General features: G+C 50.0%; 1 protein-coding gene across 13 annotated transcripts in view; it reads right to left on the bottom strand.

Annotated features, from left to right (window-relative positions):
• Pcbp3 (poly(rC) binding protein 3) overlaps positions 1 to 26,756 on the bottom strand; it is a 202,442-nt gene that overhangs the window by 5,009 nt on the left and 170,677 nt on the right. For 6 of the 13 annotated variants that reach the window (XM_059282473.1, XM_059282461.1, XM_059282472.1 and 3 more), the window contains 7 exons: positions 23,163 to 23,294; positions 21,856 to 21,984; positions 18,925 to 19,068; positions 15,708 to 15,749; positions 4,773 to 4,851; positions 4,082 to 4,141; positions 1,890 to 1,942 (listed from right to left, as the gene is read on the bottom strand). In XM_059282473.1, the coding sequence (XP_059138456.1) occupies positions 1,890 to 1,942; positions 4,082 to 4,141; positions 4,773 to 4,851; positions 15,708 to 15,749; positions 18,925 to 19,068; positions 21,856 to 21,984; positions 23,163 to 23,294 (639 nt within the window). The remainder of the gene's footprint in view (positions 1 to 1,889; positions 1,943 to 4,081; positions 4,142 to 4,772; positions 4,852 to 15,707; positions 15,750 to 18,924; positions 19,069 to 21,855; positions 21,985 to 23,162; positions 23,295 to 26,756) is intronic. The other 7 variants (XM_059282463.1, XM_059282466.1, XM_059282469.1 and 4 more) reach the window with 7 other exon arrangements.

The following is a 26,756-nucleotide window of genomic DNA, read 5'->3' as shown; positions in this document are numbered from 1 at the left end:
GGTGAGCAGGAACCATCTATGCCAGAGTTCTATGGGCTTCCTGTGCAGGGCGAAAGGTAGGCTCTGAGTGTGCTGGTGAAGGAGCAGCTCCCCTCCCTACAGACTTCTGGGGTGACAGGACAGGCTAGGTCAGCCAGTGTTCATCCACCACATGGCAGCAGAGTGCACAGCAGCCCTGGTGTCCACTTCAGTTTAAATAAAAGCTTGCGCCATAATGCTGGTGAAATAGGATTCCCGTTAGCAGCCTTCAAGAAACCCTATCTAATGGAGCATGTACGGGTGAGCCCACGTGCTAGAGGGACCATTGTACAAGAATGAGAAGGGGAATGTACAAAGCAGAAACCTTCTGCATCTACACAGCAGGAGTCAGGTGACAGGACAGGTGAGAACCCATGAAGGCAGCCTGTCAAGCTGGTCCAGCCTCCAGTGTTCTAGGAGCCCAAAGGCTGCACAATGATGCCCCATGGCACCTGACTCCTAGGCTGGCTTCTACAGACTGGGGGAGCCAGAGCTTGTCAGGTAGCAGGAAAGACGCCTGGGGCTGGTGGCACGCTTCTTCAGGGCCGTCTACGGCCAGATTGGTTTGGGAGTGGTGGTGAGGACAGTGTTTCCAGCAAGGTCAGAGGCACCAGCCAAATGGGCACATGGTCTCCCTTCTGGCCACCTTTCTCTGCTGCCCAACTGTTGGCCGAGTGTAGCTCAACCTTGGGGATCCCCTCAAACTCCAAACTCTGGGTTTCCTGCAGTTGGCTCACATGGGGAGGGGTAGGTAGGTCTTGGGTTTGTTGCCTGGACGGTACAAGGAGAAGACAGTGAAAGGTCTTCACAGTCCAATTCTACTGGTCTGGAGAGAGAGAAATAAGTAAAGTGCTGGCCACATAAGGTGAGGACCTTAGTTTGATCCCTAGCATCCGGGTGTGGTGGCACATCCTTGTAATCTCAGCACTGAAGGGACAGGTGGATCCCTGGGCTCCGTGGTCAGCCAGCCCAACCTAAGTGGTGAGCCCCAGGTCTTGGTGAGAGACTGTCTCAAAAAACTAGAGTAGATAGCTCCTGAGGAATGACACCTGAGGTTAACTTCTGACCTTTATATGTAAACAGATGCACAGGCACACGCATGCGTGCACGCACGTGCTCGCGCAAACACACACACACACACACACACAGAGTGGTGTGTGTGTGTGTGTGTGTGTGGGTAGAGTGAGTCTGACTAGCTTAGGACAGAGAAAGCCTAAACATTGTATAAGTTGGAAAGTGGGCCACCCCTGCATGGCCCACACAGAGACTGTCCCTTCTGCTATCCTGGTAGTTACTCTCTAAGAGAAGGACTCTCCTTCCCTGGTCTCACTGTTTGAGGGTGGCCCATTGATTCGGAGACTGCCTCCATTCCTCCAGGTCTTCTCCAGCCTGGGAGGACAAAGCGTGCTGACAGTAACCCTTGAGACCACAGCTTGTGGTGTTCTCTGAGGCCTGGACAGATTGAGAGATGCCAGAGTAAAGAATCCCGACAACCTGTGACATCCAACCAACTTCATGTCCCAGACAACTCAAACCTCCAGTGTGGGTCATATCACTCCAGAACCTTCCTGGACCACCCGATTCTCAAGGTCCCCAAGTGAGGATGCTGCTACTGTTGCCACAGACTCCCAGCCCAGCCCTGGCACCGACTTCTGATTCCTCCTCATGTCCCCAGTGCTCCTTTCTTGTCTGGGTCTTTCATGGACATCCTATCAATTTAAGGTGGAAGAGGAAGGAGGGAAAAGATTCAACTGTGGGGGCCAGGGCTTGAGGGTGTTACTGGAACAGTTTTTTTTTTGTGTGTGTGTGTGTGTGTGTGTGTGTGTGTGTGTGTGTGTGTGTGAACAGGAGGGTACAGGGGGCATACTCACATCATTGGGAATGGTGAGCTCATGAGTGCTGGCCGGGGGGCTGGCATCCAGACCTGGGTACACCAAGGGAACAAGGTTAAGCTGGAGGGAAACAGTTCATTGTCATACCCAGACCTGGTCCATATCTCCCTGGGCTGGCTGAGGTGAAGGTCAGCACCACCCAGAGACTCAGGCCCAGGCGGAACCCAAACCCCAGAGTTCCACCTTCACTCAAAAGAAGAAGAAACCCTCACACTTTGTACACACAGCCTGGCAGGCACTGAGTTAAAAAGAGGGCAGTCATCATACTTCAGGCCTTCACACGGCAGCTGAGGACAGGCAACACGGGTCACATGGACATTTAATGCTGTTCTCCCTCTGTTCAGGGAGATTTGTGGGTGCTGCGCCCCACTCAGCTCTACCCTGAGACCTCATGTGGTTCTGCTGCAGGTAGCCAGAAGTGGCAGAACACTCATTGTTAATTTTGCTCCACACAGTTCTCTCCAAAGGCCACCACGCATGGCTAAGCCTAGGTTTTCGTCTTTGCAAGTGTCACTGTCTCCAGATACAGGCAGCCTCTCCTAGTCCATGTGCTAATCCTCTCCTGCCTCAGAAGTGCTGACAATACACTCAAGGGACTGCTAGGGTGGAGGGTGCAATGGCTATACCTCCAGGACAGCGCATGCTCTGTACCCAGCCACCCCATTTCAACGACAGACAGATCAGGTCGGCACGCTCTTGCCTCCAGACTCAGCAATGGTCCCTTCATGGGACTGGCCAGCTCTACCCACACCCCTTGAGAATGCCCCAGAACCCAGGTCCTCTCCTCACTCTGTGCTCTTACTGGTCCTGCCTCTGCCCTGACCCTTCAGTACCATATCCATAGAGTCACAAAACCCAGGATTTGCACCCCCATCAACAACCTCAATGAGCCCCTACTTCTCACGGTGCCCCTCATGCTCCCAGTTCCCATCTGGCCTTGCTCCACTCCCTGGGTGGACGGCTTCCTCACAATCTTGTCTCACACGGTCAGTGGCTCCTGCCAGAGTGTGACCCCAATGGCAGGTGTCCAGTAGTCAGGCCCAGGCGGAAGTGTTGAAAAAACCCATTCTTCCCAACTCTGCTGTTTTGTTTACACACTGAAGTCTGGAGTTTCTATCCCTTATCTTCTAATCATGGTTTTTAACATAATCATTTGGCTATTTAGGAATCTGTACACATTCCAGAAGCAGAGACATGTAAAATGTCATTTGAAAGGTACTATTGGAGTGCTGGACAGGAGTTCCTGGGGCAGCAGGGTATATCTGTTGGATTTGACACATGACTGAGTGAAGAGCAAGAATCCTTTTTCAGGGACACCAAAGTCAAGTGGGTAGATAAGGGTGTGTCCACTTAAAGCCCATACCCAGGACAAGGCTTCAAAGCCAGCTGCTTGTCACCGTGCAGCTAATGGCTATCTCAGCACACACCCTTCCCACTGCTACCATGCGAGTGCATTCACATGCACATGGACTCGTGTTGCAGGTCTCGAGGGCTTTGGTCAAGTTGTCACATAAAAGCATGGTGGCAGCCAGGAAGCTGCAGTGTTGGCCATGTGTACTCATAGTGACCCACAGGTATAAAGTGTATGGTATGTCCCTCACAGGACCCAGAGAAGACACTCAGCCCCAGCCTATCACTTTTCCCAAGGCTGTTCCTCAGTCACTACCTCAGTCTCCACACCCAACTGCAGGTCCTGGGAGAAGGCATTTAAATGAAAATCAGAAGAAGGTGTAGACACATCCAGCCCAGATCTGTCTTCTAAGTGTGCGCCTATCTCCAGGGAATCCATCTTTAAAAAGCACATACCATCCCATGGTCCCCACAGTCATGCTCTCACTATGCACCCCTACACTGCACAGCCGGAGAATGAGTGGCAGCTCGGATAGGTCCTCCTAACGTAGGTGCACACTGCCTTGGGCCACCCAACTCTTCAAAGGGTGGTTGTACTCTGTGCATGCTCAGACCCGCCATTCACCAACAATGGAACAGTTTCATCACCACCTGACTCCTAGGTGGGCCCCATGCCTCAGTCCACAGCTTGTGCCCCTGGAAACTGTCTATTGCCAGCCAACTTGGGTGAGTGCTAGACACTCAGATGTCACAGGTGTGGGTACCCTCGTCCTCTGTACATGTCCCCTGGCCTGCTCCCCCAGTACTGTGGTCTGTTTTACCTGACGACTGGCCCATCAGATTTTGAGCTTCTTCGGAGGAGTGTAAAGGCAGCTTTTCTCCTGGAGAGCAAAGAAGAGAGAGATTTAATGTTTTGCCCTCAAGGAGAGAAGCAAGGTCCCTTCAACTAGGAAAGCTCAAAATATGATTGGTGCATGCACAGCCGACGTGCACGGCCAGTGTGTTTTCACTGGCCATAGCCACCGGGCAGCTCTGCTTCTGGGAGAGGGACACCCTGCTGCAGATGCCCGGGCAGGCTGTGGCCAGCCCCTCTGACTACTTCACCATAGGCCCGAGTGCAGGCTAGCTCCTGTCAGTGCTATCCTGGGCAGGGCTGCACCAACTAAGGCTGGGGTCACTCCTGCGGTCAGCAAGTTGATCCAGGAAAAGATGTGCTCCAAGCATGGCCAGGTAGAAAATGCCACCTGGGGATGGACTGTGACACAGAGCACTGGTATGCACGTAAGACCCTCAAAAGGCAAGAGCACGGAAGCCGGGGGGACAGTAAAGTTGCCCACAATGGGGGGCAGACCGACCCGCCCGGCCTCAGCTGTGTGCAGCCCACTGTGTTAGCAAGAGTCCGCATTCAGAGCTTCGACAGCACCTGCGCAGTTGCGCTGCATCGAGCTCGGAAAGAGAAAGCGAGTCCCCAGGTGAGAAGAGAAGGTCAGAAAAGGGCAGCTGGGTACGTACCGGGGAAAGCGGGGTTGGTCTGTCCGAGGGGAGGAAAGGGGGTTTGCTGCATGGCCAACTGGTGGAGCTTGGTCAACTGCTGGGGGTAGGAGGGACACGAGAGCTAAGAAGGTTATTGTCATCGAGTACAAGTCACACCAAGTTAAAAATGGCAGTAACAGAACTTTGCACAGAGAGGTTCAGAGGGGCCATGCGGACACATGGCAGACACTGCAGCAGGACGCAAGGACTTGGCCTGGGTGGAACCAATGGGCCTGGCTGCCAGCAACCGAGAGCCTGAACGTGTGGTGCCTTTCCCTTAGCAGTGGGGGGGGGCAGTGGTCCTTGGGGCTCTGAGAGGAGGGTCTGAGGGACACAGAGCAGGGCCAGCTGGGCTCGTAAAACACTAGCAGATTCAGTCAAGCAGATTATCAAACCTGGCTGTGGCTCCAGCTTCATGCTAGGCTTCGCTCAACTCCTGGCCTGCAGGCCTCATTTTAACACAAGGCAGTCCACATGTGGGGTTGGGGAGGAGGGCTGGGGAGCGGCTGGTAGAGCTACGAGCCTGCCCCGAAACCACCCTCTTGACTTATGTAGGGTGACAGGGCATAAGTGAAAGATGCAGAGGCCACTAAGGACAAGGCTCTCCATGGAGGCAGCATTGCTCCTGCTCACTCTTATCCCACAGGCCACATCTCAGCTCCCACCAGCCTCGGAGCTTCACAAGGTAGAGCTGGACTATGTGGTTCTTCTGTTCATTTTATCTGAGCCTCACAAATTAACATAAAGAACATCAGAAAATACAGACTAGGTCTAAGCACACTCTGAGCAAAGGAACAGGGTAGGATGGGTGGATGCTCTGAACCACACTACCCTTTTGAGAATCTAGGGCACTGGTACAAGGGATGTGGGCTTCCTGAGGGACAGGGGCCCATCATCAGCACATCACACCCACAGGGAAGGCTGACCCTTCTTCTCCAGTGAATCCTAGCAAGGCTGCATGTCGTCAGCTCAGGCTCTGGAGTCTGGCCTGGATTCCAGCTACCTTCATAGTTAGACGGCAGAGCTAGCAGAGCTGGGAAGGCTGTGAGACACCGTGCAGAGGACACTCTGACTAGTGAGTGGGGCATTCTGGAAACAGTGCTGTTGCCTCTATTTTGGGGGCTGGGGAGTGTTCCCCAGACAGAATGAGGGTCCTCTATTGCTGTTGTCAGGATCAAGGAGCTTGTCTAGATGCCTTTCAGTGGTGCTTTCCTGCACTTAGCTTCCTAGGCGCAAGGAACCCTCAACGTTTAGACTAGTGCCCAGTGGAGACTGGGGATTGCCTCCACCTGGCCCTTCCTGATGGCCAGTGGAGCTGATGCTGGCCTACAGAATGGCTTCCGGGGTGCTTGCTGGCTGGTCGTCCCTTTCCTGATCTTGTAAACTGGGTGCCTGTGGCTTCTGGGTTACATCTCTGAAACAGAACTTTGGCACACAAACCCAAGGCTTTAAGGTATTAGCAGCTGCAAAAAGCCAACTTCCTTGGCTTGGCCCTGGGATACTCCTCCGTTCCCGTGTCTGACCCCTCCCCAGAAAGATGGCAGAAGGATGAGCACATTCTAACTGTACTCCACTCATCTTAGAGGTGCCTGGCTTCTCGGCCTGCACAGGGGAGACCTGGATGCATCCTGAACTTGACCACAGCAGGTCAAATTAGGGGGCATGTGACTTGGGGTCAGACTCAGCTCCAAAGTCCCTTGAGGAGGTGGTATATGACAGGCCATAACAGGGACTGATAACAGCACCTCTAATCTCTGCTGTGTTGGACAGTATCAGCGACTATGCCTGGCCAGACAAAGCTTGGTTTCCAGATGGACTACATCTGTGTCTGTTCTAACTCGGCATCAATGGGCATACTAAGTCACTAGAGTGGAGATGCTTGGCAAAAGGCAGAAGAGCATGTCCAGAAGACTGTCACCAGGCCATATCTCAAGGATAACACTGTGTCTCCAGGTGGGGTGTAAGGCTCCACAGGGAAGGGCCTGAGAGGCCAAAGACCCTGCCTGCTCCACCTTGGAGAAGGCAGCGTTTCTGATAGACACATCACAGAAAGGTACCTTAGAAGGTACAGCCCTGTTTGGATCTGTAAAGGGGCCCCAGAGGAGGTGTTGGGTGTGGCTTGTGTGGATGCCTGTAGGCCTAGAGAGTTTTAGCAGCTGTACTCCACTCACATCCACTGTTTCTAGGCTCCCGTGTCCATTGGCTGTGATGTTACACCCTGAGGACAGAGCTGTCTTCATCTGCCTGAATCCCCAGAGACCATGGAGCAATGAATGGATGGTTCAAGATGGCAGGGGAACGGAATGTGGAACAGGGCATTGGAACAGGTGCCAAGGGAGCGAGCCTGATGGATCTAATGTGGACTAGCTATGCGGAGAGACTCCAGGCCTCAGCTCTTTCATCTGGAAATGACAGCAGTTTGTGGGTCTGCTGCTCATATATCAGCAAGAGCTAGTAGTCCTTAAAAAAAACTGAGTTTTTAAGGATCCAGTTGCCCATGTGCTCTGTTTTTGTCTCCTGCTGGTCTCACAGGTGATACTCATTTACTCAGGGTGGGCTTCAGAATCCACTGACTAGCAGGGAACCTATAAAGTTGGCTCCACTCATATCCAGACTCTGATGTAACTCTAACCTCTCCCCTACTACAATACATTTTCATATATATAGTGCCACACTAGCAAATAAATACAGTGATGGCACAGGCACAGGACTAGGCCAGTGTGTGATGGTGCTCCATGGGCATATGTTGAGGCATATCTGGGAAATGGAGCTTAGCCAATATCCTCTTCTTGGTATGGTTCTGGTCTCATCAGGCTACCTAACAACTCAATGGCCACAACTGTTAAAGGATTAAGTGCTGAGAGTTCTTCCACTTTTTTTTTCCCGATAGTTCTGCCATGTAAAAATCAGTTTTGGGGAGCAAGGCGGTGAACAGCAGAGCTGGAGAGGTGGGGCCCAAAAGATCATTGATGAGTCCCAAATGCCAGACACTGAGTTAAGAGGTTTAGATTTTCACTGCTGATCCTGGTGTTGCTTTGATCTGATGGTTTTCCTAGTCCAGTTCTCCCCTTTTGGATTAAGAAGCAATGTAACTTGGTTTTTTGTTTTTGTTTTTATTAGGGGCCAACAGAGACTTTGTACTTTAAAAAACACTGAACTTTTAAATTGTTGAAAGCTTTAAAGACTGTGGACGTTTACAAGTTGTAACGCATTCTATATTTTGATATTAACACGAGATCTTGGGGACAAATAAGAAAGGGAAGGTTACGACTTAACAGTGATATTTCTGTGTGTCAAGTTGACCAGGAGTAGTCTGTGTTGGTTAGTTTTTATTGTCAACTTGACACAACCTAGAGTCATCTGTGAGGCGGCAATCTCCATTGAGGAAGTGTCCAGCTTAGACTGGCCTGTGGCCAGATCTGGAAGAGATTATCTTGACTGATGACCGATGTGGGAGGGCCCAGCCTATGGGCAGCCTATGGGCAGATGCGACTGGGCTACACAAGAAAGTTAGCCGCACATGAGCCAGTAAGCAGCATTCTTCCATGGCTTCTATTTCAGTCCCTGCCCTGATTTTCCTCACTGATGGACTGTGAACTGGAAATATAAGCCAAATCAACCCTTTCCTCCAAATTATTGAGGAGGGACAAACAGGAAGGAGCAAGAGAAGAAAGGCAGGCATCCAGCAGACAGGGAAGAGACAAGCTGTCACAGTGGAGGAACTCCTGACTCTCTCCACGTTAAGGGTGCTGGAGGATGCAGAACATAGACAAGTGCTCGTAAGTTGGCAGCTCAGTGAGCCACGAGGAAAGGAAGACGGTGAACCCACCACTCGGGCGGATGCACCTACTAATCTGCACTGGGGGAAAGAGTTGTATCTTCTGCCCAATTTTCAAACAGGGTTAGTTGCTGATTCGCTGCTGCACAGACCTCTCCAATGTTCCTCTTGAGAGAAGGTAACATTCTATCAGCACCCCCAACTCTAGTCTGTGTTTGTATTTTCTCTCTGAAACCCTTCTCTGACCAGGGAACAAGAGACAGACATTTTCCTGTGTAGTTTTTCCTAACCTGCCACCCTTTTCCTCTTATGGAGTTCTTGATGCATGAGGTTGTCATGAAGAACCATTGTTGGATGACTCACCATTGGGAAGTATTTGTAGATGGCCCTTCTCTTTTGAGAGTGTAGTGAAAGCTGGCCAGGACAGGTGTCCTCACCCTAGCACCTTCAGACCAGGACTGTCTAGAGATCAACAGTCCAGTCCGGCTACGAGCTTGTCCTTGGACCCAAACTGCACTGTGTCCATTATTGTAACCCTACAGTAAATCTTTGTATTTACAAGGGCAAATCCCTTTATCATTCATGTTCCTTGATGAGTCCTTCATGATTTCAGGCCTGTGTTCATTCATTCAACATTTAAAACAATGTATTTCCTCAGAAGGCCTTTTGGGGGTCCGGATTTTCACTGCACGTGTTCATCAATCTGGGAAGAACTGGCTCCTCTGCAATTGTTTCTCTCCTGGAATACAATGTATCTCTTCACCTAGTGGAATCTCTTTGTTGGAACTTTCAACAAAAGCAGGGGTTTTGTTGGTTTGGTTTGGTTTGGCTTGGTTTTTTGAGACAGGATTTCTCTGTGTAGCCCTGGCTGTCCCTTTGTAAACCAGGCTGGCCTTGAACTCAGGGATCTGCGTGTCTCTGCCTCCAGAGTGCTGGGCAAAAAAGGCAGTTTTTTGTTTGTTTGATTTTAGACATGGTCTCACTTTGTAGCTATAGCTGGCCTGGAATTCATTGTGTAGACCAGCCTCACCGTGAAGTCACAGAGACCTGCCTGCCTCTGCCCCCTCCTCCCCATCCTCCCCCGGCCCCAATGTTAAGGGCAGATTTTTCTTCGAAGCTGCCTTTCCTTATCATTTCACCTTAAGTACTTCATACTAAGAGTATGGCCTCTATGATTCCAGATGCTGAAATCTGCTTCATGGTCAGGTATATGAACAAATTTGGCAAAGATTTTTAGGAATTCTATAGCTGTGCTGGGCATAGTATTTTGCATGGCAATCATATCAGGATCATACACTTGACCTGTCCCTCACTGAGAGAGGAATATGCTGGGACTCCTCTGTGGTGGTGGTCAAACTCTCCAGGTTTCTTTTGATGGGCATCTAAAAAATGGGGCTTCTCATGTTCAGGTGTGTCTCTTGAAAGAACATAAGCAAATTATAAAACTGGAGAAATTTCATTTATCTGTTTAGCTTAAAAATATACATAGTCTGACAGCCTTGGGGTCTTTTGTTTATTTTAAACTGGAATTTTTAGTTTTTATTTTCTGCCATTTTATTTGATACTTCTTAATTGTCCTGCTTTTCTAGGGACTTCCTTTTTTTCTCACTTTTCAACTTTTGGATTACTGTCCCCTCATCCATTTTCTTCTCTATCACCAGTGTTATGCAACTTACTCCTTTTCTGTTAGTGGCCACTTTACATTTTTAACTCAACATAGGCATTTAAGTTTTAAATCCTCTATCTTAACCCTCTAGTTGCTAGAGTCCAGTGGGATGGTACAGGGAGTGACCCGACCATTATTTTAACTCCTCTCATCCACATCCTAATCTTGCAGATGCCTGTCTCCTTGTACCCTGGTACTGAGGATTGTGCCTGGGCCTTGTACGTGCAAAGCAATACTCTACCACTACACCACATCCTCAGCAGATGTGCTATTATACTTCTATGCATTTAATTCTGTGTGCTAGCCCTATCAATTATAAAGCACCAATAGCACTCAAATGCCTACTATCTTCTTTGCTCGCCATTCCTTACAGTTTCAGCTTCTTCCTGAATGGCGTGCATCAGGAGGCTGTTGCTGTGGCCTGTGGCTTCTGTTTTTCTACAAATGGCTATACTGAAGTTCTTCCCCCAGTCAGACTCTAGGATGGTGGCACTTTCTGTCACTCGGCCACCATCTCTGGCTGCCCGAGTCTGGTGAGAAGGCGACTGTGTTTCTTGCTGCTCTTCCTTTGCTGTGTTCTTATTCTTGCAGTCGTCTCTGGGATTTGACTTTGTCTATCCTTTTGGAGCTTGTTGGGATAGCTAACTGTGAGGACTGGCTTCTTGGACTGATTTTAGGGACTTCTTGGGGCATCTCGGCATCCCTCTTCATCCTGGTGTCTAATGGCTGCACAGGATCAGATTCATCTTCCTTAAATGGTGCTTCTTAGGCTTTTATTATAGAAATAAGTCACATGTGGGCTTGGGAGGATGAGGCACTGGTTGCCTCAGCAGTGAAGGGTCCACAAAGGTGATGAGGGGGGCAGAAAAGGCCACCTGAGCCTTCAATTTTGTGGGTTCCACTGTAGTTGCCATGCCCACTGAGAGCCGTGTTCCAAGATGGGAACAGAGTTAGAAGGCATGGTGGCAGCTGATGGCCACGGAGTGCTGTTAGCTCCTTTCTCACTATCAGTAGGAAGGGTCTTGTCACCCACTCCACAGGGCTGTGGAGGGAGACACTGAACAAGGAGGGAGGAAAAGCATGCAGGCAGCTGGGCACCACTCTGTCCATCATGACGGCAGGCATTCTGTCCCAGAAGTTACCATTACCTCAAATGCCAGGACGAAGGGCGTTTCCAGTGCAGCTACATGCCTCTACACTTTCAAGATGTACTAACTAAAGAACAAACACTTTACTGGGGTCCTTAATGGTTGCGGCAGACATGTGGAATGCCACTTCTGCCACCCCTCTCAGTGATCAAGAGGATCTCTAAGACTATCCTGTTCCGTGATATGAGGCTGATGGCCCTGAGGTCCACTTCACAGGCTGGTTCAAGGTGCAGGTTAGAGCACAGGCCCTGTGAGAGCGTCGAGTCAGGATGGAGTACAGAGACATACTCTGTCAATACCCTCATGCTGCCATTCTCATGTTCGTTTGCCCTCAGCACTCCTTTAACTAATGGGGATGCTGAGTAAGGGATGCCTTGGAAGATGAAGACGAGTAGAAGACTCATACCCAGGAGGGTAGCTTTCAAGTTCACTATGGACGGTCCTGACCTAGGATGTTCTTGTGCACCAAGAGAAACTACCGGGAATTTTGATCCTTTTATGAACTAGTAACAGATGATCCATACTCTCTTACGCTGGGTAGCAGTAATGAGCTGCAGCTCCCCAACAGTCCTTCAATCCCTAGGGGAAGGAGCTGACATCAGTGCAGCGTGACCACATGGAATGTTCCCTCTGTTAGGGATAGTCACATATTTTTCAACTTAGGATGCTTTCAACTTTTAATGGCTTTATCAGGGGATATGACTCCATGTAAACTGAGACCATCTGTGATTTTCTCCAGAGGAAACCAGTTCCCTCTTGGTGTGATTGTGCTGATGCAAGGGAAGTGAGAGAAACACAGACATGAGGGACCAAGCGGTCCACCCCATTGCTCACTTGTCTGTCCAGGCTCTGTGTGCCTTCTGCGTCACTCCTGTGTCCCAGGACATGGTGATGTCTCCCTTTTTTATTTCTGAAACCACACATGACTGATGCTTACGGGATGCAAAGGTGCCTAGACACTTTCCACGGCTATGGAGCAGAGAACTGGATGCAAAAGATCGATGGTGGACACAAAGCTGCTGAGTGGCTATTCTAGACTGCAGGCACTTTCTAAGGCTGCACAGAGGCCATCTGAGAGAATTGGATGTAAAGGTAGATGGCACTTCACAAGGCTTCAGAGTACAGAGAATTGTACTGGACTATGCTGGTCATGCTGCCACAGTTTCTGCAGTTCTGGACTGTGTCTTGGAGTCTTAAGAGCACAGAAAGCACCCAGAGTCCTAAGTAAACCTAGCCTAAGTGGCATGCAGGAACTGTAAGAGACAGGGTTGGCAGGTGAGTGGATTTCTACATAAGAGTCAATTTGAAGCATTGCTTAAAAATGGGGCCTGGAAAAGGCGCATGTTCTCATCTAGACAAGGCATATTCAGACCGAAGGAATGACTCTCCTGATAGTTTCCATGTCTGATTTGTGGGTCTGCATATTCAGGTAATTAAGTAGCTAAATGATAACTACCACTGCAGTTGAGATAAACTTTGTATTCAATTACACTACAAAGCAATTCACATTTTCCAATAGCCATATTTGCATTCTAAGAAATTTAAGCTTTAAAAAAATATTCCCTAGTACTTGGCCCAGACAAAAATCATCCTGGCCTTCATTACCCATATCACTGAATGGTCATTTTATTTTTCTTTTATGTGGATCACCTGAAGTCTTCAATTTTGTATGTGATAGAAAGGCACTTTTAGAAGTTGCACTTTTTGCTCACAATATAATCTTGCCATAGAAAATAGACTAACACCCATAGGAAAAGCCGCCTCATGATGAATAGCCAAGATACTAGATCATTCTTGTTGTTCTAACGAGATACCTTAGAATGGGCAATTTGTCAACAACATAAATTTGCTGCTCCCAAACATGGAAGCTGGATGTCTAAGATCAAGGTGCCAGAAAGTTGTGTGTGGTAAGGGACCAGCTCATTTTCAGAATGGCACCTCAAGTGCTATGTCCTTACATGCTAAAAGAAATAAAAGGGGAAGTCAGTTCCTTGGATGCTTTATAAGTGCATCAATCACTCATGAGGCAGCACCTCAAAGACCCAATTAGTTCATGGAGACCTTGCCTCCTAATACTAACACCTTTGGGATTAGGTTTGAATATATGAACGTCAAAAAGGCATATACATCCAAACCACATCATCAAGTACTTCAGATCTCACAGCACACAGGAGGTAAAAGCAATGGTTGTATACTAGTTTAAATTAAGCTGCAATAATCTATAAATCTAAAATATCTATAAGATATCCTGAGAAATCTCTAAGACTGACACGGAATCAACTAGAAAAACCAACCATGCTCTGTCTCTTGCACACATGCCTCACTGGTCTGAAATATGCCCCACCACCTCCAGTGTCTACACTGCCCAAGGAACGGAGAGCCTCAGTTTCCTACAGAAAACCCACAAGACACCCTCAGGTCGTCCTTGAACATCTGGCTTTGCTGGGTAAATACTGATAAGCCTGAATCTAGTTCTCCAAAAGCCTTCGAGAGGGGTACTAATGCTTCCCTTTCAGTCTAGGGCTTCAGTGAATCCCAAAAGCCTGCCTGCCTGCCTTTCAAATCTCCATCAGAACATGTGTCTTTCTACATGGGTAGAAATGCCTGCCTCAGCATCACAAGAAGACTGGGCTATCCTGGAAGTTATTTCCTGGCCCTGCCTGATCCCTTCATTCATTTCTGTAACCCACCCACAATGGTCCCCCTTTGTCTTTAATGAGTTCATAGGCTCTACTTCTACTTAGCATTGCCAACTGAAAACAGAATGAGCAGAGCCACAGTGGTATAGTCTGCTCAGGGTGAACGTGCTAGTGGGTGCCTGAAGGCCCACGGCCTCGTCATATAAGTAGTCAAGGGCACATGTGTCTGCTATGATGATCAGAGAGTGAGAGACTATGAATTCAGACACAGTAGTACTGGCCAGTCTATAACCAGGAACCACAAAACGTGGCCTTGTGGGTATGGTCATGCCTGGGCAGGATTTTTCAACCCGTGTTTCTCTATTGTTTGTGTGTTGCTTTATCAAAAGGAAAAAAAAAACCTAGCATGTATTTTTCACTACAGGAATTTCCATGCAACAACAGTGAATCCATATTTCAGATACTTAGTTAATTTTAAAGACCCCCTTGTGCCCTGCCTGCAAATCTTTCCCTGACACACATCTATCTCCGGTCCCACTCAAAGGTCAAGGTCTACATAAGAATGGCAGCAGGTTAGTTCCCCTGCCAGTGCTGGAGTATCTCAGGGCACTGAGCAGTGCACACATGGAGTGTCCTAAGGGGAGCTGCTAAACCCAGCAAATGTTCAAATCAGGTTAAGAAGAGGTAGCTCTGGCTGGAAATACAGTTATGCGGTAGAGTACTTGACTGGCATGCTTGAGGTCCCAACGCTATGAGGCTGGCCATCTTTCCACCCTCCTGCTTTCTCCCCTCTCTCTCATCTTCCCCAGCATCTCTAAGGTCCCTCATCTCTTATGGCTGCTGCCCCTTATCTCTTGGCCACTACAGGCTCAGTGTCACCGTCACTCAAGTGGCCCCTGGTCTCCCTTTTGTCCTCAGCTCTCCACTGGAGGTGAGTCAAGAGGCAGACTCAGACTCCCTCTGTCCCCCACAGGCTCCATTGGGAGGTTTCTAATCTTCCAAATACAGACCATACACTCATACTGTCATGCCACCAGGAGATATCTGAATAGACCTAGGCCAAAGAACAGGTGATAGGTCCCACTAGAGAGGCATAGGTTCAAGCCCAGGAGTCCACTTCCACATTCGGCATCTTACTAACTATGGAAGAAGCAAAAGCCTTTTTTTTTTCTCTCTCTCTCTCAGCACTTAGGCCTTATACATGGATAAAATCCATGCTTCAATTTGGGCTCTTCAAAGGGCAACTTTGGCTTGCCCAGGTACATTTAATGGCCTTTTTAGGACACCTTCACAGAATAGTCTGATGATGTCACCTGACTTAAGTGCACAGGAAGTGCCTTGCCCACCCAGGCCACAGGTGGTAAGCTACACTCTGCCAGGCCAGCATGTAGCACCCACATTGTGGGGGTGGGTAGGACCATAAAAGGCTAGGCCTGTGTGTGGGAGGGAAGCCCTGGACTGTAGCAATTTGACATCAGGCCAAGTCCTCAACACAAGCAAGAATTAGTGCTAAGAGGTTAAAAAGTTATCCAAGGTCATATGGATACAACAGACGTCAGAGACACGGAGAAAACTGATTAATATTATTGTGTAATATTAATATTAGTAGCAATTGACAGCAACATGCGGGAAGGTACACAATAATGAAGAGAAGGCTAGGGGAAAGACAGAGTGAAAACTCACATCTGGGTGGGGGATGGCGTACTGTCCCTGGATTGTGTAGGCCTGGAGAAGAGAGGGAGAAAGAGAGAGACAGTCAGCTTGTCAGCCACTGGTGACCCACCCTAGTGTGATAAGAACCTTCTGGGGACAGTGTTCTCCATCAATGTACAGCTCCACCTGCCCTTGTTTGCTTAAGATGGAGTGGGGGAGTCTCAATTACAACTGGCGAGTCCTGGGAAGCGGCCCTCTCCCTGAGCTGTGGCCAGCTAGTTTCTAACCCTGATTTCCTCAAACTTTCTTAAAATTGTAAGCCTACAGATAACCCATTTAACCCCCCAGTAAGAGGGCCACTGACTATCAGCCACCAGAGCAAATACTTGTGGGGCAAGATTTAGCCTCTGAGATATTTGAATGACAACAGAAGTTTTGAAAGTGACCAGAACAAGTTTGGCCAAAGCTGTACTAACAAATAGGTCAGACTCAGTCACAGGACTGACCCAGTTTGTTTTTATTACCAAATTTTACGTCATCTCTTTGCATAGGGAGCACCCCTCTCTGAAGGCCAGTGTGTTTTCCCCAAGGTTCTTTTAGTTTCGTCATTTCCCTTGCTTCACATCTGTGACTGTGCCAAGCACAGCTCCTCCCCAGCCTCACCCTGCAACCCCAGGAGAGCAGAGCCCTCAACAGACCCTTCAGCAACCCAGACAACAGACAGACAACACAGTCAAGGGAGGGTAGGACGACAGACAACTGTCTGGCTTCGGACAGGGCTGTGCCATCCTGGTGGAGGCACAGATGTAAGGACATGGCTTCCATCCCCTGGCTGGTCTAGACCTGTGACCACCCTTGAGGTCTCTGGGCATCTGAGAGGGTTACTTCTGGGGATCACGTGTCACTTCTATGGACCCAGACCCTCCCACAACTCCTTTTTAAATGTGCTAAGAGTTCTTGTCACAACCAAACTCAGGAGCTCAAAGCCATGTGACCACCTAACAGGGACCCAGCCATGGGGCAGCTTTGAAATAGACACAGTTCCAGCAAAAATAAAGTCTGTTCTGGGCCAGCCTGGCTGTGCTAGCAGAGGAAGAAAAAGAACCTGATAAGATACGGCAGTTTCATGGAGAAAGAGACAAGTAACTGCTCTATGGAGTGGGACTGGGATGCAGTCTTGGCTTTTGGAAAACTGCTGCCAGGAATGATCTCCCAGGTGTTACTGAGGGAGTGTCGCTCTCCCAGCCCTGTATGTCTGAGCGGAACCCAGGAGCTCAGCCTAGGTGACAGTTGATTCTGGGTTAGTGTCTAGCAGCTTTCCGTCCCTTGACATGGTTGTCACGTGTCTCAGTACGGTCTACCTGGGGAGTTCAGTTTGGCCAGTAAGTAACAGCGGCTACAGAGTCAGCTGCTGAGGAGTCTAGGTCTCGCCATCTGTCCTACCTTAAGAGTCAGAGACCTAGGCAGCCTCTTCTGGAATCTACCCCAAGTCTTGGACCTGTGGGGTGGAATCCTGGAGGGGACCTACCCAGAGCTAATTTACATATTTACTTCTGAGTTTGTATTTTGGCTTTCCTATTAGATTGCTTCCTCACAGGATAACTCTCCCATGAGTCTGTCCCCTACGTATAGCTAAGGCAATCAAGGCCAGACCAGACAGTTTCAAGGCAATGGTGATGGGTTTTAAAAGGCTAACACTATCGCGGATAACATAATAGCACAGTGACCTTCACTGCTGTGACTGGAGTAGTGGGTACTAGGGACTGTTTTACAGGTGAATGGGGCCCAGTGATCCTGGTCATGATCCCTCCTGTAGTGGTTCTGCCCTTGGAATTGGGGCTGTGACTCCATGCCACATAGTTTTCATTTGGATAGGGGCCTTCTGAATAAAATTCCACATTTCATTCTGTGGAGCTATTGTGGATTTGACAGAGAGAGATAGTTCACACTGGTTACTGACCTGTCTGCTAGCCATGAATCTGGGGAGAACAATGGAGATGGAGCTTTGCTGGGCTTGGCAATGGGCTGTGTGAACATATCTCTGATGTCAGCATGGTCTAAAGTACTGCCCTGAGCCTCAGTGGTTATGAGGCTGGCAAGACCTGCTGTACAGTGGGATGTGTCACATGCTGGGTCTGTATCAGAGCATAGGACTCTCTGTCAACAGCAGGGCAGACCTGAGTCAGGAGACTGTGTGTGTGCATGCATGCATGCACATGCACACATACGTACATACGTAAAATAAGGGAGCTGGGAGGGAGATGGGGGCAACAGGTCTGACCCACACATGCTCCACATGCTCCTGCTGTTCTACAGAAAGATACAGTAAGACTCCTTTATAATGTGAGAAAGATGAGAAAATGGTTCTCTATGCCTTTCTTTCTCTTTTTGAGCACTAAAGTAAAACCCTGTGTCTATTCTGCCAGCTGGGTCACCTATGGGTCTCTGACTTAACTCTCCCTTGAACAAAGACACACATCGCGGCCGACGGGACACAGAGCTCTTCTGGGCACACCCCTGGCTGTCTGTGTTCAAGTCATCTGTGTGGATGGGTCTCGTGGACATAATAAGGTGGGCATTTGAGCTTTGGTGAGCATGTAAGGAAGTCAGAAAGGGGCCTTCTCCAGTCTCACTCCCCTTCCTGGTCAGCGCTGCCCACAGAATAAGCCATTCCCCATCCTGCCTTCCATCCCCCTTCTCTAGGCCATGGATGTCAGCCACTAAATCCTCAAGGATGGGTTTGTAAATGTGGTCTCTGCCTGGAAGGATGTCTACTCAGGCAGACAAGGGATAGCAGGGATGAGCCCAGCCACAGTGGGACATGGGCTAGCCTGAGGTCATTCATCTCCTCACAGGGAGGTACCTGCCACTCCCTGAGTATATGGTAAAGTCTTGGATGTGCTTTAGGAAAATGGAACCCTGGTTCCCATAGCTCTAGAGGATTCAAACACAAGCCATGGTCACCCAGAATGTTTCTGCCCACTAACTACCGAAGCTGCCCAGCGACATGCACAGAGGAGGTTTGGCAGGCATTATTAGGCAACACCTAAATTTGCCTGGGTCTGCAGGTCTCTCCTGTCTCAGTCAGGGATCTCACTGGGAAATGTGATCAAGGGATGTAGCTGTGAGCCACAGCTGTGCCTCCCCAGGCCCCCACCCACTGCCTGGTGTGAGCCGGAGAGCTCTGTGTCCATCGCAGGGTGGGAGACGTGCACGTGAGAAGGCGAGAAAACCTGAGTGCACTAACGGGCAGCGGCGGGTGCTGCAGTAAAAGGCTGAGGTTGGCAGTGGAGGCCGCGAGCGGGTCGGCTCTTACCTGACCACCTGCAAAAATGACAGGGGTGGAGGCGGGCTTTGGGCGGTAGGGAATGGTGGCACCTTTCGGTGGGGACTAGGAAAAGGGACAGGAGAGGGAGAGAGCGGTTAGAACAGCTTTGCGGTCAGCCTTGGGCTGCCTTCCCACACCCACCCCCTCTGTGGGACCCCCAGCCCTTTAGATGTGGCCAGCAAAGGCTCCAGAGGCCACAACAGTGAGGGGAGGGGACATCCAGAGACATCAAAAGGAGATGACCCTGCTGCCCTCAGCACACTGAGGCAGGCCGGATTCTCCATCTTCGCTGCCTTCTTCCTTGGGATGGACATTTCTTTCCCCAGGCCTGCACCAACTGCTCCCATCCTCAATAGACCCCGTGGCTAGCCAGGCAGGAGCCGGGTACCACTGGTGTGCCAAGGGAGGTGAACCACCTGCTTGCTGGGAAGGGACTGCTAGCAGCTGTCCCCACAGGCTGTGCATGCCACCCTTCCTGCTGCCACCCTCTCCTCTTTGTATGGTCCCACGGGAGTCCGAAGTTAGACATGGCAGTGACTTCACAGAGGAGCAGCTTGCATCCTCTGATAGAAAATACTCGAGTCCCTGGAAAATGCCAACCTTGAGCACAGCTGACATTGGGAACTGATGTCGAGCAACCCAAGTTCTCTGCTTATCCTATAGCAGTGGTCATTACAGTGCCTTAGAATCCTTCTGTTTCACCAGTGAAAAAATTAGGTAGCTCCCAGAGGTCCAATGAGATCCCACAATGACGAAGTCTGCTATAATTTTCCTTGACTACCCTTGGGTCCAGATACAGGCTTTCTCTTAGCAATGTGGCCATTGTTTTTAGCAGGTGCTTTGTTACAGCAACAAGTAACTATCTCACAGGCCAACCCTGCAAGGACAATGACCACAGCGTACCAGAGCCTCTGAGGGTGTGACCTTGGAGTATCTCTTAGCCTGAAGCTGGCAGTAGTTGGCGAAGGACACAGCCTGAGCCGGCCCTTGGGAATGCCCATATTCCCCATCGCTGGGGTCCTAAAAAATGCCTCTTAGAGCCTCTGTGCAAACCTGGCTTGCTGAGAAAGCTTGCTGAGGCTTCCCGGACAGACGGCAGGTCTGTGGTACAGGATTATGCCAAGAGCTCCCATGTGTCCAGCACGTACCGTAGCTGTACATTGCTTCTGCCAAGTACTCCAGATACTAGCAGCATCATTCCCTGTGCTCCAGGCTGCTTCCCTCCCGACACGGGAGCCCCCTGTGCCCAGTCAGAAGGCCGTTTCATTTTCACCCACCCATAGAAGAGTGACCTGGGCTTAGACCGTCAACATCCGCAGGCAGGCAAGGCACGCAGGCTGTTCTCGAGGGTGCAGGAAGCACCAGAGTTGGAGGTAGGAGGTCCATAAAGGCAACACTTGCTTTCGTTGTAGACTTCACCCAAGTACATTTGCCGGGGTACACCCCTTAAGCAAGCTTGAAAGGCCTTTGATTGACAAGTAGGGTCTAGGATCCATCTTTTGCCTTTTCCTAGCTGTTCTTCAGGTAGAAATGAGGCTGTTTTCACTGTGAGGTCTTCTTTCCTGGTGAGTGGGTCACTCCTTTCAGCTTCTGGAAACCGCATCATGCAAAGCAGAGTGGGGTGTCCCTGTCAGGTCAGTCTCCACTGCTGACATCCACAGTGTGCGTGGCCATGGTTTCTCTTATACTGTCCAGAGACGTGAGTTCTGACACACCGCCCCAGACGTTGGTCCCACTCTTTAGCCTGGAAGTCAGCCAGGAACTTCTGACAAGGACACATACTCTGTCCTGAGCAGTGGGCAGTCGGCCCCCGAGGTCCACTGCAGAACCGACGGCTACCATCACTCACTGCCACTCCAAGGTTGCCACTGAGCTCAGCACGTGCTTCTCCCTGCTTGGTGCAGGTGACAGTACAAAGAGCTGCAAGTCCTTAGTCATGATCCTCAGCCTCTGGGCTCCTGTGATGGGACCATCCTATCCCCTGAACAGTGGGGGAGGGGCGGGGGGGGGAACGACACACTGCATGAGAATAACACTTTGAAAAATATCTTTACCTTCACAAAAAATTCTTTAGGGAAACAAAACTATGCAAACATTAAAAAAAAAAAAAAAGTAAAATGTGAGGTTTGACCATAATGTCAATTACACAGAGCAGATGATCCAGCAGCTGATTAGTGGAGTTAGTTCTGTGGAGATGTGGTAGTGGCCTCCGCTTGGGCTACGGGAGGACAGAGGTCAGCAGTGCTCCAAACGGTGAAAGGTCCTCTTTGGGGAAGGGTCACAGAAGTAGCTTGAGGGAAGACCACAGTGCAGAAGCTGCTGTGAAGTCTGCTCCACCCTTGCCTGGAACTTAAGGAGGCTGTCCCTGTCCACCAGCTCCTCCTTTTTTCCGTCTTACCCCTCTGTTCCCATCTCTTTCTTTTTACATTGTATTTTCCTGGGTCTGTCCAAGTCCTACCATGAGTGTGGGACAGTTGTTCTCTTCAAGTCTGAAGACCTATAGGCCTGTCGTGGTGCATGGCCTGACAGGCAGGAGACTTCCTCTTCCACTTCACCACGCCTGCCTCTGTCTGGTCAGAGTGGTTACCACTTCCACGGTGGAAACTTCATGATCTGCCCCCACCCATGCTCTCCCACTCACATCCAGACAATGCCCACAGGCTACCATCAGGTGACACTTTCCAGGGTGTCCCTTCAGCTCATGCCTGCACCCCAAGTGACTACATGACCCCTCAGGTCAACTGAGGCCCAGGAGCCTTAGTGACAAAGCTAGAGTCACACAGAGAGTGAGCTTGGCATTGAGCAAGGCAGGCAGGCGACATGTGTTGGCCCACGACGTTCATACTGTACCTCCAGCATGACCACACAGATCTGCTTCACACACTGGATGATGGCATCTGGGGTCCCTGAGATAGTCACTGCCCGCTCTGTGGAGTTGGGCAGCATGTCACCTGCCACCTGGACCTGAGCACCTGTGGACTGCAGAGAAGGAGAACAGCAGATTGTGAGAAGGAACACATACAGGAGGAACAGCACTTCCAGCTCTTGAGGATGCACTCAGGGTGGTCTACACCATGAAAACCCTTCATCAGAAACAGGGCCTCAGCTGGTCACAGTGCCCTCCCTCATCTTACCACCCAGATGTCACTTTCCTGTCCCCTCTCCCTTCCATCCTGCCTCTGCACACCTCTTAGTGAGCTCTGACTTCCATCTCAGCCAGTGTGCTGGACAGGGGGCCCTGAATCTGTAGAGGAATGTCTACTGGGAAACAGGAGTGCTCTTTCTAGCACCGAGAATTCTTCCTCCATGGAAGTAGGTCACATGGAGGTCAGGGAGCCTGAGTCTGGGATTTGCCTGATCTTGATGTCTGGCTACCACATACATTAAGTGACTACTTGGATCCTCAGGACAAGTGAGGCACACAAACCTTAGTGACAATGTCAGGGAGTCACATGCACAATGAACCTGGCATCTTCTAAGTCACAGAAGAGGACAGGAAGGAATCAAGAAGGGGTGGCTGCCCTCCTGCTTAAGAGAAGGACTTGGGGGCCTAGCAGGCGCAAGGCCCTGGGTTCGGTCCTCAGCTCCGAACTTGGACCAGGCGTGGTGGCGCACACCTTTAATCCCAGCACTTGGGAGGCAGAGATGGGTGGATCTCTGTGAGTTCGAGGACAGCCTGGTCTACAAAGGGAGTTCCAGGACAGCCAGGGCTACACAGAGAAACCCTGTCTCAAAAAAACCAAAAGAGCGAGAGAGGGAGGGAGAAGGACTTAGCCTTTCTTAAAGTAACACGTTTTTAATGTCAAACCCACATCAGGTTCAGGCTCTTAGTGTCATCCCAGGAGGTAGGACCTGACAGACAAAAGGGCATCTCTCAGGCAGAGTGTGCCTGGAGCCACACAACTTAGATGCTAAAACCTGCCTGTCCAAGGACCTCCACCCCATCTTTGTTCTTGTCCTTGGCAAAGCAGGGCTACTCTTGGCACAGGTCATGGTGTGCACTGGTGAATGTGGCAAGGTTCCCCACGTGCCATTTTTCACTGGTGAACTGGACCGTCTGTCATGTTTGCACACCAGCTTTGAGCCTTCGGGCTCTGCAGTATCAGTGCGCACACTTACAGAGTGTGTGGGAGACATGCGACAAGGATGGGCAGTACCTCCCGGATTTCCTTGATCTTAGAGCCACCTTTCCCGATCAAGGACCCACACTGGCTGGCAGGCACCACTAGTCGCAATGTCACTGGGGGCTTGCTGGTGGCAGGGCTGTTGCTCATGGAATTAATGATGTCCTAGGGAGAAGAAAACAGGCATGTTGGACTCATATTAGTGAGGCGCAGTGGTGTGGCTTAGGAACACTGAGGACATGGATGCAGCATCTGCCTCTACCTGCTTCAATGTACACTGGGAAGAACTCCAAGAGCCTCCCCCACACAGAGAAGGGACGCAGAATGTGGACCTGGCAACCATGGAAACTTAAGAGCCAGGCCAGGCTTAGAGGAACAGGAGATATGGGCCACATGGCTATATGTGCCAATTACACACATGGATTCACAAGGCTGGGTGGTCAGTGAGTCATAGGGGACTCACGACAGGGTATAGGTTAAGAAGACACATGATCAGGTCTGACCTCAGCATGAAAATCTACTGGGTATAAGGACTTCGACAGACAGATGTATGAGGTAGATTTGCCTGGGGTCAGTGAAGAGCAGGTGGGAGGGGGCACCCCCCCCCCCAAGGGGCGTTAATAGCTGGTCAGATGGAATTGGGAGAGTCCAAGGCCTGTTTACAAGAAAACTCAGAGGAGGCAGCCCGATTTGGTGTAAAGAAGCTGAGACCAACATACACCCACACATCTGGAGTGTGGCCAGAACTTGACCAATCTTCCTCATGTCTGTCTCCACTTTCTAATTCCCAACTACGCAGAAAGAACAAAACAAAACAACCCTCCCTTTTCCTGGGTGATCACCAGGGAGCCTTGCTTCTGGTGAACCGCTGCTCCTGCCCAGACACTTCATCTGCTGTACCAGGGAAAGGGGCTGACCCTACCCCACCCAGCTCTGCACACACTGCTGCAGCTGCTCCTGCCCAGACACTTCATCTGCTGTACCAGGGAAAGGGGCTGACCCTACCCCACCCAGCTCTGCACACACTGCTGCAGCTGCTTCTGCCCAGACACTTCATCTGCTGTACCAGGGAAAGGGGCTAACCGCTGCCCCACCCAGCTCTGCACACACCGCTGCAGCTGCTCCATTTGGGCAGCGTGTTCATCTCTCTCCATTTCCCCTTGTCCTGGACCCAGCCTCTACCCAGGCTGAGTACCTGGAGGCCTCTGTGCCTGCTGCTCAACTCTGCATCTAGACCCACTCTCTTGGGATTGAGCTCTTCTTCTGGTCATCCCCAGCCTGGGGGCTGATTTTGGTTGGCATCTATGGTAGACTTGGGGCATGACCTCTCATCCCTATGGTGGCTTTGGTGTGACTGCTATGTGCTAGGTTGTCATCGACTAGAAAAGACTGGCTAGCATTTGAAAACATTAGAGACAGATGAGGGCACTTTCAGGGCACGCGTCACCTTTTTTAGCAAATGAGAAAGCAAGACTTGGCTCATGCCCTCTGAACCACTCCCAGAATTGAGGGTGTTTTAGCTACTATATGTGTGTTTCAGGAGGTAACAGAAGCATTTTCTTGCAGAAAGCTATAGCCCTTAAAGTTGCTAAAAATGGCTTGGTTTTACTTAGTTTGGGAGCATACCAACTTTTATACCAAATGTCAGGGCACATGCTTTACAGGAGCCAGTTCTTAAGAACTCTGGAGGGAGTGATCTGTTATCAACACCACCTCATTACTGCAGTGTTCTGGGAAGCTGAAAGGATCACTGGTAATTAAAATTACCTTCAGGGCTTGGGGCATAGTTCAGTGACGGCATGTACTTAGAATGTGTAAGGTTCTCAGCTTGATACCTGGCATAAAGCATAAACCAAGTTTCCAGGATGCCTTGAGATCCTTAGGCTACACTGCCCACTACTTGCAGATACTTTTTTCCTGTGACTGGTCAGCCTGAGTTTAGGGATTTCATGCTGACACCACATTCTGTTCTGCTACAGGCAAAGGTGACAATATACTATGGGAGGGCTCAGGCTGCCTGCCCTGTCTACCACCACCAGGCTGAGGCAGCTTCCCAAGCACCTCTTTATAACCTACCACCAGGAGGCGCTGTCTCCTCATGAAAGTGGCTGTGGAGCTTCATGGAAGGGACCAAATAAGACACTTAATAAAAACGCAGCAATGAAACCCCAGAGAGCTGATGCTTAAGCCTTCTTCATGTTTCACAGCTCAAACCACAATCTGGTATTCCATATAGTAGAAAAGTAGTTCCAGAAGATCTCAGAGATCCTCTAGGATCAGCAAGAAAGAGCTAAACAGACAACCACAGGAAGCCAGGAACTGTGAATGGTGGACTGTCTCCTCCGGAGATAGCATTCCAACCTCCTTATCTAATTCATCTGCTGTGGTTTCCACCTGGAATGCCCCCTCAAAGGTCCACATGTTAAAGGCTTGGCTTCCAGCCTGTGTTGGGAGATGCGATGGTTAATTTTGACTGTTAACTTGACAGGATCTAGAATCACTTAGAATCACTTAGAACTCTGGGTGGATTTGTGAGGAGGTGTCTAGGTTAGCTTAACTGAGGTGAGAAGACTCGCTCTAAGTGTAAGCGTCACCAGGGTCTATCTAAATGTGAGCATCACTGGGGCCGTCTAAAGGTGAGCATCTCCAAGATGATTGTAATGGCAGCAGCCATCTCCTCTTTGACTGGAGATGATTGGAGCCCAAGCTCCTGCTGCCATGCCTCCCCTGCCATGATGGACAGTGCCCTTGACTTGTAAGTCAGAATACATCCTTGCTCCCTTGAGCTGCCTTTCATCAGGTATTTTACCACAGCAACAAGAAAAATAACTAACATGGGAGGCGATGGAACTTTAGGAGGCGGGCCTTAGTGGGCGGCTTTAGTATTATTGGGGGCGTGTCCCTGAAGGGAAGTGTGGGATTTAAGTCTTTTCCTTATCTTTTTATTTGCATCTTGGCTATGGGGTAAACAGTTTTGCTCTAGCACATGTTCCTGCCATGTTATGATGAAACCCCAACAACCTGAGTTCTAAAGCAATGGTCACACTAAATTGTGCATGAACCCTCTAGAACTATGAGCCTTGTAAGCCTTTTCTTTTTAAGTTAACCGCATGTTTCTGCTTCTACCTGACTACTGCCTCTGGTCACTGCTATCAAGTGATGAAGGTCACTGAAGCTGTTGGAGGCGAGCATCTGAAGCATCTCTTCCCAGCTACAGCAAAAGACCCCTGAGTACACTGGATGGCAACCTAAGGGGACTCATGCTGGCAGCAGTCACTGGTGGGGTAGGCAGGAAAAATGAAAGAACTGTAGGGTCATGGGGGTTTCCATCAGACTTTCAAAGGCAAGTCTGGAAGCCCAGACAGTATGGAGTAGGCACGGTCTGCCTTAGTTACTTTCCTATGGATGTGATAAACACCATGACCACAAACAACTTGGGGAGGAAAGGGTTTCCTCCAGCTTCTAATCTCAAGTCACACTCAATCACTGAGGGAAGTCAAGGCAGGAATTCCAGGCAGGAGCTGATGCAGAGGCCAAGGAGTGGTGCTGCTTACTGGCTTGCTCAGTCTGCTTTCTTATACAACTCAGGGCCACCTGCCCGGGGATGGCACCACCCACAATTGGCCC

Source organism: Peromyscus eremicus, chromosome 16_21 (genome assembly GCF_949786415.1).
Source record: "Peromyscus eremicus chromosome 16_21, PerEre_H2_v1, whole genome shotgun sequence".
In the NCBI taxonomy this organism is placed as follows: Eukaryota; Metazoa; Chordata; class Mammalia; order Rodentia; family Cricetidae; genus Peromyscus; species Peromyscus eremicus.
Note: the sequence above shows the minus strand (reverse complement) of the source record. Positions and strands in the feature narration are given on the sequence as shown.